This window comes from Aotus nancymaae, unplaced genomic scaffold (assembly GCF_030222135.1).
Source record: "Aotus nancymaae isolate 86718 unplaced genomic scaffold, 86718_ANA_hifiasm-v0.15.2.pri h1tg000059l, whole genome shotgun sequence".
Lineage (NCBI taxonomy): Eukaryota > Metazoa > Chordata > Mammalia > Primates > Aotidae > Aotus > Aotus nancymaae.
This window is the reverse complement of record NW_026988473.1, coordinates 61711368-61728802: the sequence shown is the minus strand read 5'-3', so window position 1 is coordinate 61728802 and position 17435 is coordinate 61711368. Positions and strand designations below refer to the sequence as shown.

General features: G+C 41.9%; 2 protein-coding genes and 1 pseudogene across 9 annotated transcripts in view; 2 read left to right on the top strand and 1 right to left on the bottom strand.

Annotated features, from left to right (window-relative positions):
- The window catches only part of INTS4 (integrator complex subunit 4), a 122451-nt gene extending 114144 nt beyond the window's left edge, over window positions 1-8307 (top strand). For 3 of the 6 annotated variants that reach the window (XM_021671817.2, XM_021671821.2, XM_021671822.2), the window contains one exon: window positions 2861-3270. In XM_021671817.2, the coding sequence (XP_021527492.2) occupies window positions 2861-3039 (179 nt within the window). In that variant the 3' untranslated portion in view covers window positions 3040-3270. Of the gene's footprint in view, window positions 1-843; window positions 3271-7546 lie in introns of those variants that run through there. The other 3 variants (XM_021671819.2, XM_021671820.2, XM_021671818.2) reach the window with 3 other exon arrangements.
- On the top strand, window positions 4425-8307 carry LOC105728982 (peptidyl-prolyl cis-trans isomerase A-like; annotated as a pseudogene).
- Window positions 7655-17435, bottom strand: part of AAMDC (adipogenesis associated Mth938 domain containing) — a 49889-nt gene continuing 40108 nt past the window's right edge. The window contains exons 3-5 of one of the 3 annotated variants that reach the window (XM_012469591.2): window positions 10253-10348; window positions 10003-10128; window positions 7655-7834 (exon numbers count right to left, since the gene is read on the bottom strand). In XM_012469591.2, coding sequence (XP_012325014.1) covers window positions 7694-7834; window positions 10003-10128; window positions 10253-10348 — 363 coding nt within the window. In that variant the 3' untranslated portion in view covers window positions 7655-7693. Of the gene's footprint in view, window positions 7835-8393; window positions 9849-10002; window positions 10129-10252; window positions 10349-17435 lie in introns of those variants that run through there. The other 2 variants (XM_064365328.1, XM_012469592.2) reach the window with 2 other exon arrangements.

The window sequence follows — 17435 nt, the reverse complement described above, 5'->3', positions numbered from 1 at the left end:
TCAAAAAAAAAAAAAAAAATCAAAAACCAAACAAAATCACCTCCTCTGAGTGGTTGCGACCCAGTCACTATTACAAATCTCTGTTTTAATTCTTTATGTGTAGCACTTATTGGTGTTAGATGTGTTTTCACATTTAATTATTTACTGACTTTCCCAGTAGGATGTAGGCTCCTATAGAGCAGGGAACTCGCTTGTCTTTGCCTCTGTATCTCCAGTGCTTCAGTAGCCTATGTCTCTTGTGCCTGACATATAGTAGGCACTCAACAAATAATGAAAATTGAATACAAGGTTTTAAATGTGTAATAAAAATTCGTTTAATCTTTACACCAACTCTGCAGTGGGAATTAGTATTCTGTTCTTCATTTTACAGATACATAAATGGAGGCCCATGTAGCTGATCAGTGATAGTGCTGAAGCTGGCACTCAGCCTTCCTTTACTGTGCTACCTCCCTTCTAGTTTGGGACACTCAAGTGCAATGTGTCTCATTGTAAATAAGCTTGCACTTTCTTTCTCTTAATCCAGGAGATGGGGCCTGGAGTTTTTAGGGAGCTCCTTCAAACCCTCAGCAGCTCCCCAGCAGGGAAGGACCTCTCCTCTGGGAGGCAGGATGCTGCCACGTAGGGAGCTGAGCCACAGACCGTATTTCAAATTCTGCCTCCTTTGCTGTGTGATCCTGAGAAAGTTATTTTACCTGTCTGTCTCATTATCTGTAAGATGAGAATAAGAATGTAAAACTCCTAGGAGATATATTCTATAAGGTATATGGGTTGTCCTAGATGATCTTGCCTCTTTCTCCCAAGCTCCCCTCCCTCTCATTCTCTCTACTCTGCTTTCCTCCTAAGGCATTACCTTGGATTGCCACTCTTATCAAATGTTGGTAAGGGAATGCAAAATGACCCTGTAGGGCTGAGTCTGACATCAGCTCCCTCTGACCTTAACAGGATTTATTTGGTGGTTTTTTGAGACAGAGTCTTCCTCTGTTGCCCAGGCTGGAGTGCAGTGGTGCACTCCTCTCGGGCTCAAGTGATCCTCCCACCTCAGCCCCGCTAATAACTGAGACTATATGCCTGTCTAATTTATTTATTTATTTTTTTATAGAAATGGGGTCTCACTATGTTGCCCAGGCTAGTTTGAAACTCCTGAGATCAAGCAGTTGTCCTGCATTGGCCTCACAAAGAGCTGGGATTATAGGCTTGAGCCACTGTGCCTGGTTCTTACCAAGATTTAGCTTTTTGAAAGTGCTCTGCGAACTGGCACAGTGGTTGTGTTCTGCCACCTGGGACTGAATGGGAGACCGTGGCAGGAAAGCAGATATGGGTACCTATCTCGATTCCACCCTGAGTGGGAGATTCATCTGGAGCCTGGTATCAGAGAACAGTGTTAAGTTTCATGACAGTTACACTCAAGGCTGCTGCATGGCCCTCATGTTGTCATGTGAGTGTGTGCTTACCACATGGCTGGTACTTGCTGATGGCTGAGGCTGCACTTAGATCTCATGCTGGAATCTGAGATGCACTGGATTGCTCTGGTCTTGGATTGCTTTTGGCCTCTGGATTGTTCTGACTGCAAGTCTTCCCCTTCCTGGAGGACAGCAATCTAGTCTCTTCTCTGACCCATAGAGAGAAGTCTGGATGTAACCAGGAAGAGGTCTGGGGAGGCATTGAGAAGTCCTGGAGTCTCTGCCCTTGTTAATTTAGATCCATCTAGCCCTCATTTCTACCCTCTGAACTTCTTAGCGTTGGGATCATCTTCCACACTTAGACCTTTTGCTCTGGTTGCACCAAATTAAGGAGACATCTCAACCTCACTGTGTTCCTGGCCTTTGCACTTGCCCTTACATTTTTCTGAAATTATCTCCCCTTTCTTTATAGAAGCATGGGTTAATAGAAAGAGTAACTGCTTCAGTTTATGAACTGGGCTCAAATTCTTACCCAGGTGTGGATTTGAGCAGTCTCTGAGAACCTCTCTGAGTCTTGGGACTTTTGCCAAGATTTTGACAGTATTTGTTTCATAATGTAGCAGGATAAGAACTTTTGGGGTTATGTGCTTGGCATAGAGTGGATAGTCTATTCCAAAACCTTCTTGCACTCCCTCCTCAGTACTTCTTATACTGTACTCCACTGCAACTGTCTGTTTCCTCAACCAAATAGCCATCAACTTGAGGAGAGTTCTTATTTATTCTTGCTAGGACCTGCCACATACAGACACTAAATGATTATATTATGTTGTAATATAATGTAATGAAAGAATGAAATGTTTTCGGACATGATTTTAGGTCCCTGAAACATGTTCCTGTTCATTGGCCAGAAATTTTTGAACTGTTTGCTTTTCAAAGGCTTCCTCTCCACTAATAAAGTGTTGTCTATGGTACATGCAGCCGTGAGGCTTGATATCAAACTGCGCAGGAAGAGCCCACTTGGGTATGAGAATAAGCAACATGCACCTGCTGACCCTCTGTCCTGAGGCTGGAAGTCTTGAGACTCTGAGAGGTTCTGAGACCACCCAAATCCACATCTGCATAAGAATTTGAACCCAGTTCATAAAGCAGTTCATGAAGTAATTAATCTTCCTGGAAGGGTTTTTAGCTTGCTCTCCAGTTGTCTCAGCAGCTATGGCTCTGTGCCACAGTGAGCCCGAGGAGCAGGTGATGGAGTAGCATCACATCTGCAAGCTCAGTGTCAGCCCCCCAGGATTTTGCCTGAGAAGGTGTTTTATTTGGTGAGGGTAAAGGGAGGGATCCAGACGGATGAAGAAATGGTTTCCCTACTGCTTCCATTTTGATGTTTCTTTAACTTCACATTTCATCCTCATTCCTAGCAGTTGCCAAATCATAGAGGATTTCTTTTGTCTTTTTTTCAGAGCCATGTCAGGTAGAAGTGAGGCTGCTGCTGTCCTACAACTCCAGTGCTCGCATTCCAAAATGTCCCTGGATGGAGGGTGGTGAGGTATCGCCCCAGGTGGAAACCAGCATCGAGGGCACCATTCCCTTCAGCAAGCCTGTAAAAGTTTATATAATGCCCAAACCTGCACGGCGCTGAGGCAAAAGCAGTCTTTCCAACCTTTGCCTAGAGGGCCCTTTCTTTGGTGTCAGAATGAGCCAAACCTGAAGCACTTCATCTGGGATTGATGTGTAGGCCTAAGGAGTATATGACCCTTACTGTCTCATCTGGTATCAAACACAGGATAAATTGTTTTTGCATTAAAAAATAAAGAACCCTTCAAGTCTACTTCCCCTCCCCTTCTCCATAATAAAATTGAGAAAACACCAAGCTGTTCTAGTTCCTGGTCTGTAAAGAAATGTGGTGGCTGTAGCTTCAGCTTTTATAGCACATGCTTACATGCTGTTCCTCAGGTGTGAAACACAAAGATCCAGCTGCCTCCTGATAACTGGTTATTTGAGCTATAGTTTTATTTCTTAAAGTGACAGTATGTTAGGGCACCTCCAAAGCAGCTTTAACAGCTGTACTTTTTTTACCATTGATAAGTTGCTGAAGGACCTTAAACATGTGGTATCTTGCTAAGAAGCCTCTTCCCTAATGCAGGCAATAGCTGGACCAAGGACTGACTGAATAGCTGGAGAATGAATCATTTCCATCTTTCAAGGCAATTCTTGATCTTGCCTGTCTTAGGATCTTTATTTATTTATTTTTTTAAAGTCAAGAGTCTCACACTGTTGCCTGAGCTGGAGTCCAATGGTACGATCTCTGCTCACTGCAACCTCTGCCTTCTGGGTTCAAGTGATTCTTCTGCCTCAGCCTCCTGAGTAGCTGGGATTACAGATGCCGGCCACCATGCCCAGCTATATTCTTAAGATCTCTATAGCTTTAAAAAAATAATATAGAAGGGCTATATTTTAGAAAAGAAATCAGGATTGTGGGAAATAGGGATCCAGTGCAAGAAACAAAGTCATTTCCGGGTGCGGTGGCTCACGCCTGTAATCCCAGCACTTTGGGAGGCCGAGGCGGGCGGATCACGAGGTCAAGAGATCGAGACCATCCTGGCCATGGTGAAACCCCATCTCTACTAAAAATACAAAAATTAGCTGGGCATGGTGGCACACGCCTGTGGTCCCAGCTACTCGGGAGCCTGAGGCAGAAGAATCGCTTGAATCCAGGAGGTGGAGGTTGCAGTGAGCCGAGACTGCGCCACTGCAGTCCAGCCTGGCAACAAAAAAAAAAAAAAAAAGAAAAAAGAAACAGTCATTTCCTGCAGTATCTCTGACATGTTGCTGCATGTGAGTTAAAGTTTTAGGTAGAGGGCTGGGGGCTGTGGCTCATGCCTGCAATCCCAGCACTTTGGGATTACGGGAGGCAGGAGGATTGCTTGAGCCCAGGAGTTCAAGACCACCCTGGGCAACATAGTGAGACCCCATCTCTGTTTAAAAAAAAAAATTCCAGGCTTTGCAGATGCTGCCGCCTGGGACCTTGTAGCATCAGCCATGGTCAATCCTACCATGTTCTTCGACATTGCCATCGATGGCGAGCCCTTGGGCCGCGTCTCCTTCGAGCTGTTTGCAGACAACGTTCCAAAGACAGCAGAAAACTTTCATGCTCTGAGCACTGGAGAGAAAGGATTTGGTTATAAGGGTTCCTGCTTTCACAGAATTATTCCAGGGTTTGTCAGGGTGGTGACTTCACACGCCATAATGGCACTGGTGGCAAGTCCCTCTACGGGGAGAAATTTGATGATGAGAACTTCATCCTAAAGCATACAGGTCCCGGTATCTTGTCCATAGCAAATGCTGGACCCAACACAAACGGTTCCCAGTTTTTCATCTGCACTGTCAAGACTGAGTGGTTGGATGGCAAGCATGTGGTCTTTGGCAAGGTGAAAGAAGGCTTGAATATTGTGGAGGCCATGGAGCGCTTTGGGTCCAGGAATGGCAAGACCAGCAAGAAGATCACCATTGCTGACTGTGGACAACTTTAATAAGTTTGACTTGTGTTTTGTCTTCACCACCAGACCATTCCTTCTGTAGCTCAGGAGAGCACCCCTCCACCCCATTTGCTCGCAGTATCCTAAAATCTGTGCTCTCGCTGCATTTCCCTTTGGGTTCCATGTTTTCCTTGTTCCCTTCCATGCCTAGCTGGATTGCAGAGTTAAGTTTATGATTATGAAATAAAGACTAAATAACAACAACAACAAAAAAATTCCAGGTGTGATATAATAACAGTCAGTGCTCCAGAGAGGTTAATCTTTGGCACTGCTTGTACTATGTACTTTACCTGTCATTTAATCTTCACAATAGCCAAATGAGGCTTAGAGACTAAGTCACTGGTGGGAAAACTATAAATAGTAAAGCCTGTATTCATTCACATCCAAGAAGATCCCAAAGGTCTAAGCTATACCACCTCAGGGGAAGTATATGGGAAAAGGCCTTCAAATCATCAGCTCTCCTAGCCTCAGTTTTCTCATCTGTGAAACAGATAATTAGACCTCAGTAGTTGTTGAATAGGATGGATTAAATAACGATTGGTAGACTCTGAGCCTGCAGCCAGTCTGGATCATATTTAGCACTTGACAAGCTTATAAAAATAATAGCCAGATAATACAATTATTAATTTTTTTAAATAATGTCACTGATAGATACTTCTATCTCTAAGCAGTTTATACTAAGTTCTCTTTATTGGAGACAACTCACTTAGGAATAATTATTACACCCACACTGAATTCAACACCCACTGGAGCTGTCTTGCATTTGACCAAAAAAAAAAAAAAGGACTGCATCACTAGAGAAACAGTCTGAATTTCATCAAACATTCCTCTTAGCTATACAGAGGGCTGGCTTTATCAGCCGAGGAAACAGATCTAGAAAGATCTGTCATCTGACAAATGAAAGGGCTGCAGAAAGGGCACCAAGCAGAACCTTCCAAGACTTCAGTGCTGGGTGTCGGGTCTGTGAAGCGCTCACTCTCATGGGCTTCTAGGGAGTAAGGAGGTGTATGCCATAAAAAAGATGACATAGCGCTAGGTTCTAATCAGCTCTGCCACTTGCTTGGTAAACTTGGAAAAAAATAAATCCCTTCAGTTTCCACACTGCTTCAGCTTTTCTTGCCAAGCTACATCTTAAGTTGCTGTCCAGTCTATGGATTGGTTCTTGTAGGTCAGAAGCCTAACTATATAGTCAGGTGGCAGGACTGTGTGAAGCAAAAATCAGCTTTCCTCTGCTGCTGCTCCAATGATGGCTGGGGTGGAGCAATTTTATTTAGTGATGGCTGTGATAAATACCATACCTAGTAAATGTAGATAAAAGAGCTGACAAGTAAATGTTTTTTCAGTGAATTAATGAACCTTGCATTTTTAAAGACTCAGCTTAAATATCATCTCCTTATGTTATCTTCCCTAGTTTTCCTTCTGTCCTAGTAGGATAAATTAGTCTTTTCTTTGTGCCACCACTGGACCTAGTAACTATTGTAATATTTACACAGCATAACGCCTAAGGGCAGGAATTGTAACATTCATCCTTATTCCCCCAGGGCCCAATAAGTGGTCATAAAAAAATTAGTAATAGGCTGTCTGTGAATGGATATGAAGGAGAATTACTGAACAAATGAGTGAGATAGCTCCTTTGGGCTCCAACATTCTATGACTCTATGAAATAATAAGCTGCTATATTAAAAATCATAAAATGAAACCAGTTGGCTTTACACAGTATCCCCATTGATAGAAAGATAAGGACAACAGTGGTTTAATATATTGAGTCTTTACTACATGCCAGGCAGTGAGTTAATACTGAATACTTTCTATGAATTGCCTCATTTAATACCTACAATGACTCCAGGTACTGCTAATGTTATCCTGATCTGACATATGAGAACAGTGAAACTGAGACATTAAACAAATACCCAACCAGTGAGTGGCAGTGAGCTATAGTTCAAAGTCAAGGCTATTTGACACCAAAGCCCATAGTTCTTTAAAAAGAAAAAAAATAAAAAATAAGGTGATGCTGATAACTTATAGTTCTCTCAGTCTATTATAAGGCTTTACAAAGCCCACCTGAGTATTTAATAGAACAAAGACTATCTGAGCCAGTAGGAACCTTTAAAGGGCATCTAGTCCAGCCCCAATATTTTATAGTTTTTTTTTTTTTTTTTGAGATGGAGTCTCGCACTGTCACCCAGGTTGGAGTGCAGTGGCTCCATCTCAGCTCACCACAACTTCTACGACGCGGGTTCAAGTGTTCCTCCTGCTTTAGCCTCCTAAGTAGCTAGGATTATAGGCACACACCACCACTCTCAGCTACTTTTTGTAGTTTTAATAGAGATGGGGTTTCACCATGTTGGCTACGTTAGTGTTGAACCCCTGACCTCAAGTGATCCGCCCACCTTGGCCTCCTGCCAAAGTGCTGGGATTACAGGTGTGAGCCACAGTGACAACCTGGCCTATAGTTGAAATTTGAAGCTCTAGTCTCAGGGTTGGTTAGTAAAACAGCCTGTCTAGAACCAACTCCCAGGGCATACTCCTTCTACTGTTGCTGTTACTCAAATGTTCCCTCAGTTCATTCACTACAATATTAAACTTCTGTCTCCTCTTTTTTTCTTTTAGCACCCCCAAGGACAGGGACCTTGTCTTGGTCATCCCTGCATCTATGAGGAGGTGTCCAAAAATGCTTAGGGGAGGCTGGTTTGGAGAATGGTAAGTCACAGTCACAGGCACAGGTGCTTAGTGATTTATTTGCCTCTTAAGGCCTCATCAGCAGGTGGAATGGAAGACACCTCCCACCCTGACCCCTTGGGCAACCAACGCATTATACTCCTTCACTGCCTGCTCTGTCTGGAGGACCCGCACATCAATGCCATGTTTCTTGAGGTACTCCACAGTTGATGAAGGAACCTGGGAAGGAGGAAAAGAGATGAGTAAGTAGGGGGAAAGAAAGCCCCCAGGGCTTCCTTTCCTGCCGTGAGGCAAGTGTACTCTACAGAATTAGACAGTGACAACTATCACTTCATGATCACTCAGTGTATCACCAATCGAAAATTTGGCAGTGAACCCCGGGGAGACAAAGAGGCCTCTTTGACAGAGGTAGCATGATACCCATTCATAAAGCTCAAATGAAATGGAAATGAAACAACATGGAATTTGCAGTTAGCCTTGGATTTACGTCCTTACTAGCACTGTAACCTTGGGTAAGTAAATTAAATTCTCTGAGTCTTTGTTTACATGTCTGTAACTTAGGGATATTAACACCTAGCTCACAGGGTTGGTATGGCGATTAGCTGAGCTAAGGATATGTGAAACATCTACCTTGGTGCACAAACACCATAAATGTTAAATGTTTGAGTTAGAATAAACTGAGTCTAAATTTCTTCTTTGCCATATGTGTATATGTGTGTGTGTGTGTGTGTGTGTGTGTATATATATATATATATATATATATATATATATTTTTTTTTTTTTTTCCCTGAGACAGAGTTTCACTCTTGTTACCCAGGCTGGAGTGCAATGGCGCGATCTCAGCTCACCGCAACCTCCGCCTCCTGGATTCAAGCAATTCTCCTGCCTCAGCCTCCCGAGTAGCTGGGACTACAGGCGCGTGCCACCATGCCCAGCTAATTTTTGTATTTTTAGTAGAGACGGGGTTTCACCTTGTTGACCAGGATGGTCTCGATCTCTTGACCTCGTGATCCACCCACCTTGGCCTCCCAAAGAGCTGGGATTATAGGCATGAGCCACCGCACAAGGCCCTTCTTTGCCATATATTAACCAAGAAATGTTAGACTAGCTCTTTAAAGTCTCCCAGCCCCAATTTCTTCCCTTGTAAAATAGGTATAATAGTGCTTACATCACAGAGTTGGTGTGAGGATGAAATTGACTCATGTATGTACACTGCAGCTCAAATGTTTCTTGACCACCCCAGAGTAGCCCTGCATAAGTCACCATTTTCGTCACTGCATTTATTATTATCTAAAGCAGCCTAGTTTTTTTATCATCCATGAGAGGCATGAACCTTGTTTGTCTTATTGCACTGTCCCCAGTGCCTACAATAGTGCCTTACCCATAGAAAATGCTTAATAAATATTTGTAAATGAATTTATATAAAAGATATTCTTAATAGTGGCAGCTATTATTAGATGATATTTTTTTCAACTCTGGCTTGTCCTGGATATTTTTTAAAAATAGATTTTAATTAGACTCTGTCTCAGAAAGAACTCAAGTGAAATATTTTTTAATATGCCCTATATTTTCTATATATTTGATATTTATAACAGTAGCCTTTCAGATAGGAATTATTGTAATGGGGGGGAAAAAACTAGTTTAAATTTTAAAAATATAAATAGGCCAGGCATGGTGGCTCAAGCCTTTAATCCCAGCACTTCAGGAGGCCAAGATGGGAGGATTGCTTGAGCCCTACTGATGAAGGTGCCCTATATATATAAAGTCCTAGATATAATAGGCACCTTCATCAGTAAGGAACAGGATTGTAGGACATCTGTAAAGCAAAGAATGAAGTAGGCTTCTATGTGGAAGACTATCCATAATACAGTAATATAAGTGGGGGGAAAAGTTACAGAATACATATAGCATTGACCTATTTATGTAAAATGGTTATAAGTATATAAACATATATCTATGTGTGTAAGTGTGTACATATTTGCAGATGCATTCAGAGAAGACTGGAGAAATATACACCAAATTGGAACATTGGGAAGGGAATCTCACTTTTTTACTTCTACATTTCTTCATTGAATTTTTAAATCTTTTACAATGAGCATGTATTATTTCTGTAAGAAAATTAAAAAATAGGCCAGATGTGGTAGCTCACATGTATAGTCCTAGCACTTTGGGAGACCGAGGCGGGAGATCATTTGAGCTCAGGACCAGCCTGGGCAACACAGTGAGACCCCATCTATATTTTTTAAAAATGAAAAAAAATTAATTTTTTTCTGAAGGAGAAAACAACATAAATATGTCCAAGAAAAGAAAAATTAGAAGTACTATAAAATATACTATGAGGATATAAAGTAGTATTAAAACATAAAGAACCAAATAGTGATACTTACAGAACTTGAGAGGTTCATGGGTTGAGACATTTCTGAGAAATAGTTGAAATGACACTGTCTCAGTGTTAGGTAGACTAGAGACCCCAATGCTGATGAGGCAGAGGAATGTATGCAGCCATTGCTATCCTGGGTCAGCAAAATGAGGATACATGATATATAGAGATGACCTCCCAAGAAGGACAAATCTGTAAGACAAAGGTCCAAGAGATCCCCACCTGTCTTCAGGAATGCTGTGCATACCAACACCTACCTTCAAGGCCTCACTCATCCCTCGGCCAATCACAAGAGTCTGTACACCTTTCTCAACAACTTCCTTCACATCTGCAGGCTGCACTCCAGGAGAATGCTGGATGCGGAAAGAGAAAGTAGACAGGTACTTGCTCTCAATCTTTCATTACAATAGATATTCTTGTGGGATTCATTCATTCAAGAAATGTGTACAGAGGTTCACTTTGTGCCAAGCATCACACATATGCTCTTTAAGGCACTTAGGGAGGCTGATGAGGGAGGATCCCTTGAACTTAGGAGTTCAAGACCAACTTGGGTAACATAGGGAGACCGTGCCTCTACAAAAAATTAAAAATTAGCTAGGCGTGGTGGCTCATGCCTGTAGTCTCAGCTACTCAGCAGGGCTGAGTTGGGAGGATTGCTTAAGCCTAGAAGGTTGGGTCTGGAGTGAGTCATGACTGTACCACTGCACTCGATCCTGGGCAACAGAGTGAGACCCTATCTCCAAAAAATAAATAAATAAAATAAATGAAATCAGGGAAACAAGGCATTCCAATTACAGGAAAAAGCATTTAAAAAGGCTCAGGACCTTTTGGCGGGAACCACCATCTTCCAGTAATTTCCCAAAAAAACAAATACAAAGGGAAAGAGAGACACCCAATATATGTCCTCTAGGCCTTTTAGAAAACATGGAGTTGTTCCTTTGGCCACATACATTTGAATCTATAAGACAGGTGATATTATAGACATTAAGGGAATGGGTGCTGTTCAAAAAGGAATGTCCCACAAATGTTACCATGGCAAAACTGGAAGAGTCTACAGTATTACCCAGCACGCTGTTGGCATTGTTGTAAACAAACAAGTTATGGGCCAGATTCTTGCCAAGAGAATTAATGTGAATGAGCACATTAAGTGCTCTAAGAGCCAATATAGCTTCCTGAAATGTGTGAAGGAAAATGTTCAGAAAAAGAAGGAAGCCAGACAGAAAGGTACCTAGGTTCAAATGAAACGCCAGCCTGCTCCACCCAGAGAAGCACACTGTGTTAGAACAAATGGGAAGGAGCCTGGGTTGCTGGAGCCTATTCCCTGGTATTTTTAATGTAATAGGCGTTAAAAAGCAAAAACAAAAAACCTCTAGATGGTATATTTAAAAAAAAAAAAAAAAAAGGTGGCGGGGCATGGTGATTAATGCCTGTAATCCCAGCACTTTGGGAGGCTGAGGCAGGTGGATCACCTGAGGTCAGGAGTTCGCAACCAGCCTGGCCAACATGGTGAAATCCCATCTTTACTAAAAATACAAAAATTAGCCTGGTGTGGTGGCAGATGCCTGTAATCCCAGCTATTTGGGAGGCTGAGGCAGGAGAATCACTTGAACCCAGGAGGTGGAGGTTGCAGTGAGCTGAGATCACACCACTGCACTCCAGCCTGGGCGACAAGAGCAAGACTTCATCTCAAAAAGAAAGGCTCAGAGGGAAGAAAAAGACTAGAAGAACAATTAATTCTGTACAACTTGTGTGTAGAGTGACAATTGAGGTGGGAAAAGAAAGCACTTGCATAGCATGCTAAAATTTTGACTTTAGAAAAATTTCACAACAATCTCTATACTGTTACTTTTTTCTGAACTTTCTAACCTTCCCAGCTAACTCCAGGAAACTTCTTTTTATGCTTTAAAACCTACCTATCACTCTGAAAAGTCTTCCAGGCACATTTAAGGTTTAGTGTTTAACAAAGATGAATTGAGCATTATAGGATGAATTAAAGATGAATTGAATTGAGCATTAAAATCTTCTTGAACTACCTCTACATCAGCAAAGGGGATACAGGAGTTACAGTTTGGGAACTACCAGCCCAACCTACTGGGCTTCACCTGTTATGTATCTACAAAAGGACAATGCTTTTAGTACTGAAGCTCACAGAGACAAAGCATTCCTTTCCTGACCCATATACCTCTATCCTTTCATTCATTCATACAGCACTTACTGAGAACTTAACTCTGTGTCAAGTCTCAGTATTTCTAAACAGTAGAAATACTGAGATGAACCAAATGTTCCATGGAGTTTTATTCAGGTAAGGTTAGTGAAAATGTGCAAATATTTATAGTAGGATGAGATGAAATATAGGTGAGGATCTCAGAAGTCAGAGTGAATAAACACGAGTGAGAAATTGTCATGGAAGACATGCTGTTTTAACTGAGTCTCGAAGTATGAGCATGAATAGGCCTTGATGCAGTGGTTTTAGAAGGGATACATTCTAATGGTAGAGATGGTATAGGAAAAGAGCTGCTGAAATTATCAAAGAGATAACAAATGGGCCAGAGAAAGAAGGGTTTTCCAGTTCAGGAAGATGAGGTGTTATGGAGATTGGTCTGAAATTTATATATTTATGAAAGGTATGGGGGCCGGACACAGTGGTGCACACCTGTAATCCCAGCGCTTTGGGAGGCCGAGGGCAGATTACCTGAGGTCAGGAGTTCAAGATCAGCCTGGCCAACATGGTGAAACCCCATCTCTATTAAAAATACAAAAATTAGCCAGGTGTGGTGGCACATGCCTGTAATCCCAGCTACTTGGGAGGCTGAGGCAGGAGAATTGCCTGAACCCAGGAAGCAGAGGTTGCAGTGAGCTGAGATCATGCCGCTGCACTCCAGCCTGGGCAACAAGAGCAAAACTCCATCTCAAAAAAAAAAAAAAAGAAAAGAAAAATATGGGGGCCGGGCGCGGTGGCTCACGCCTGTAATCCCAGCACTTTGGGAGGCCGAGGCGGGTGGATCACGAGGTCAAGAGATCGAGACCATCCTGGTCAACGTGGTGAAACCCTGTCTCTACTAAAAATACAAAAAATTAGCCAGGCATGGTGGTGCATGCCTGTAATCCCAGCTACTCAGGAGGCTGAGGTAGGAGAATTGCCTGAACCCAGGAGGCGGAGGTTGCAGTGAGCCCAGATGGCGCCATTGCACTCCAGCCTGGGTAACAAGAGCGAAACTCCGTCTCAAAAAAAAAAAAAAAAAAAAAAAAATATGGGGAGGATAAATAGGAGTTTTCATTAAATCCTGTAATAATAATGTCTTACATATTTGCATTTGCAGTTTTTATTTCTTTCCTTGAGATGCAGCCTTACTCTCTCCCCCAGGCTAGAATACAGTGGCTTGATCTTGGCTCACTGCAACCTCCGTCTCCTGGGCTCAAGCGATTCTCCTGCCTCAGACTCCCAAGTAGCTGGGATTAAAGGTGTGGGCCACCACATCCAGCTAAATTTTTGAATTTTTAGTGGAGATGGGATTTTACCATGTTGGTCAGGCTGGTCTTAACGTCCTGACCTCAAGTGATCCGCCCGTCTTGGCCTCCCAAAATGCTGGGATTACAGATATGAGCCACAGTGCCTGGACACTTTTTATTTTTATTTTTTTCAGGTGCAGTTTTTTTTTTTTTTTTTTTTTTTAGACGGAGTTTCGCTCTTGATACCCAGGCTGGAGTGCGATGGCGCGATCTTGGCTCACCGCAACCTCCGCCTCCTGGGTTCAGGCAATTCTCCAGCCTCAGCCTCCTGAGTAGCTGGGATTACAGGCACGCGCCACCATGCCCAGCTAATTTTTTGTATTAGTAGAGACGGGGTTTCACCATGTTGACCAGGATGGTCTCGATCTCTTGACCTCGTGATCCACCTGCCTCGGCCTCCCAAAGTGCTGGGATTACAGGCTTGAGCCACCGCGCCCAGCCAGGGCAGTTTTTATAATATAGCTATATAAATGATTCCATGTGATCTGCATAATGATCCTGTAAAATCAGCACAAAAACATCCATTCTCCTCACTTTATAGATAAGGAAACTGAAGCTCATAAAAGACATGCAACTTGGCCAAGATGACACAACTGCAAAGTGGTACAGCTGGGATTGGAACTCAAACATGTTAGAGCTACAAAATATCAGAAGACAAAAATAACAGAACTAAAGGGAGAAATAGATTATACTATAATCGTAGCTAGAAATTTCAACAGCTCTTTCTTAGTAATTGACAGAATGCTGAGAATAGGCAAAAAGTCATTAAGAATACAGAAGATTTAGCTGGACATGGTGGTGCACACCTATAGTTCCAGCTACTTGAGAGAGAGGATCCCTTGAGCCCAGGAGTTTCACTCTAGCCTGGGCAACACAGCGAGATCCTATCTCAAAAAAATAAGACTACAGACAATTTGAATTAAACTGTCTACTAATTTGACATAATACACATTTATTGGTTAGTACCACCACCAACTACAGAATACACATTTTTTCCCCAAGTATACGAGGAGCATTCATTAAGATGAGACGATATGCTGAGCATAAGGTAGGTCTCAATAAATTAAGAGGGAAATAATGAAGAATATATTATCTAACAAAATAAAGTATTTAAGTTAGAAATTGCTAACAATAAGATATTTAGAAAAGCTACAGATAATTGGAAGTTGGACAACAAAATATTTTTGAACTGAGGGATAAAGTTTAAAAATATCAAAAACTGTGGGACACAGCTAAATAAGGTTTACAGGGAAATTTCTGGCCTTAAATACTTTCAACAGAAACAGACAGAAGAATCTAAAATCTTTGGTCCAAGCCTCCACCTTCAAATGCTAGAAAAAGAACAGTAAAGTATACCCAAAGTAAGTAGAAGATAGAAATAAGGAAATAGGAAATAACCAATAGAGAAAATCAACAAGGCCAAAAGTTGGTTCTTCGAAATAGAAAATCTGCATAGTGTTATATTGGTTAGAAATAGAATTTACAATACTAAACTTTCCAAGGTGTGGGGTGGGGGGTGAGGGGGAACTCCAGGCATATATGACCTTGCTGGTAAATTCTCAAACATGTAATGGGCCGGGCGTGGTGGCTCACGCCTGTAATCCAAGCACTTTGGAGGCCAAGGAGGGCGGATCACCTGAGGTTGGGAGTTCAAGACCAGCCTGACCAATATGGTGAAACCCTGTCTTTAAAAAAAAAAAACATGTAATGAAGATCTTCAACAAAATATTAGCAAATCCAAGGTTGGTTGAACATGTAAAAATCAATGTAGTTAACCACAAAATAAAGACGAAAAAACATGTAATCATCTCAATTAATGCAGAAAAAGAACTTGATAAAGTTTACCATCTACTATTTATGATTTTAAAAAAACTTTCAGCAAAATGACTGAGAGTACTAGGAGAATACTTAAAGGGCATTTACAAAAAACCTACAACTGAACATCCAATATAATGCTGAAAATTTAAATATTTTCTCCACACTATTGGACATAATGGTTATTAGCTAGATATTTACTTCCTAATTCTCTCTTGAATCTGTTCATGCCTTTCCCATCTCCACTGTCACTATCCTGGTCGAAGCTGCCATATTCCCTTTTTGGAATATTTTTATTGTGGTCACTTTCTAACTGGTTTATATATATATATATATATATATATTTTTTTTTTTTTTTTGAGACAGTTTCACTCTTGTCACCCAGGCTGGAGTGCAATGGTGTGATCTCTGTTCACTGCAAACTCCACCTCCCAGGTTCAAGCAATTCTTCTGCCTCAGCCTCCCGAGTAGCTGGGATTATAGGCACCTGCCACCACACCCAGCTAATTTTTTTTTTAGTAGAGAAGGGGTTTCACCATGTTGGCCAGGCTGGTCTTGAACTCCTGCCTCAGGTGATCCACCTGCCTCAGCCTCCCAAAGTGCTGGGATCACAGGCATGAGCCACTGCACCTGGCCTCCATAAAACTTATATTGTAGTAACTTTCTAAGTGGTTTTCATAAGACAACTCTATGCCTTTCCAATTATCCATTCTTCAAACAGTAGCCAGAGTGATCTTTTGAAAACACAAATTCAGCCGGATGTGCATGCCTACAGTCCCAGGTACAAGGTAGGCTGAGGCAGGAAGACTGCTTGAGTCCAGGAGTTTGAGGCAAGCCTGGGCAATACAGTGAGACCTCATCTCTAAAACAACAAACACCACAAAACAAATCCATTCATATCACCCTTCTGCTAGCATAAAATAGCTTCTCATGGCCCGCAGAATGAATCCCAAACCCCTTAACATGGTCTGTAAATTCCCAGCTGCCTTTCCAGCCTCATTGTAGACCACTTTCTTCATGCTCCATACTCCACTCACACTGACCTTCTATCAGTTCTTCAGCCATAGCACACTCTCCCTCACTTTAACAAGATGAAAAGAATGTCTACAGATTAGGAGAAAATATTTGAATGTCACATATTGACAAAGGACTTGTATTCAGAATATACAAAGAACTTTCAAAACACAGCACTAGGAAAATAACTGAATCTTTTAAATGGACAAAATAGTTGAAAACTTTAGCAAAGAAGATATATGGCTGGTTACCATGCACAGGAAAAGACTATTGAAATAATTAGTCACTATAGAAATGCATATTAAAACCACAATGAGATACCAAGTGCTGTGAGAATACAGAGGAGCTGCATCTCTCATACATTGTTAGCAAAAGCACAGACCTACTTTCTCATAGAGTTAAATATATATTTATCATGTAACTCAGCAATCACACTCTTGGGTGTATTTATCCTAGAGAAATGAAAGCTCATGTTACAAAACCCTGTACATTAATGTTCATAGCAGCGTTATTCATAGTAGCCCAAAACTGGAGACAATCTAAATGTTCAACTAGTGAATGGATAAACAGATTGTGTTATAAGTCAAACAATGGAATATTACTTTTCAATGGAAAGGAATAAGCCAGGCACAGTGGCTCATGCTTTAATTCTAGCACTTTGGGACACCAAGGTGGGAGGATCCTTTGGGTCTCGGGGTTTGAGACCAGCCTGGGCAACACAGTGAGACCCTAAGTCTCTAAAAAAGATAAACAAAATTAGCTGGGCGGGGCGGCACATGCCTGGAGTCCCAGCTACTCATGAGGCTGAGGTGAGAGAATTGCTTGAGCCTGAAAGGTTGAGGCTGCAGTGAGCTATGATCATGCCACTGCTCCCAGTCTTAGCAATAGAGCAAAAACTTATCTCAGAAAAAAGGAATAATCTGTTGACATACATGACAACAAAGATGAATAAAAAATGTATTATACTGTGGCTGGGCGCAGTGGCTCACGCCTGTAATCCTAGCACTTTGGGAGGACGAGGTGAGTGGATTGCCTGAGGTCAAGAGTTCAGGACTAGCCTGGTCAACGTGGTGAAACCTCGTCTCTACTAAACATACAAAA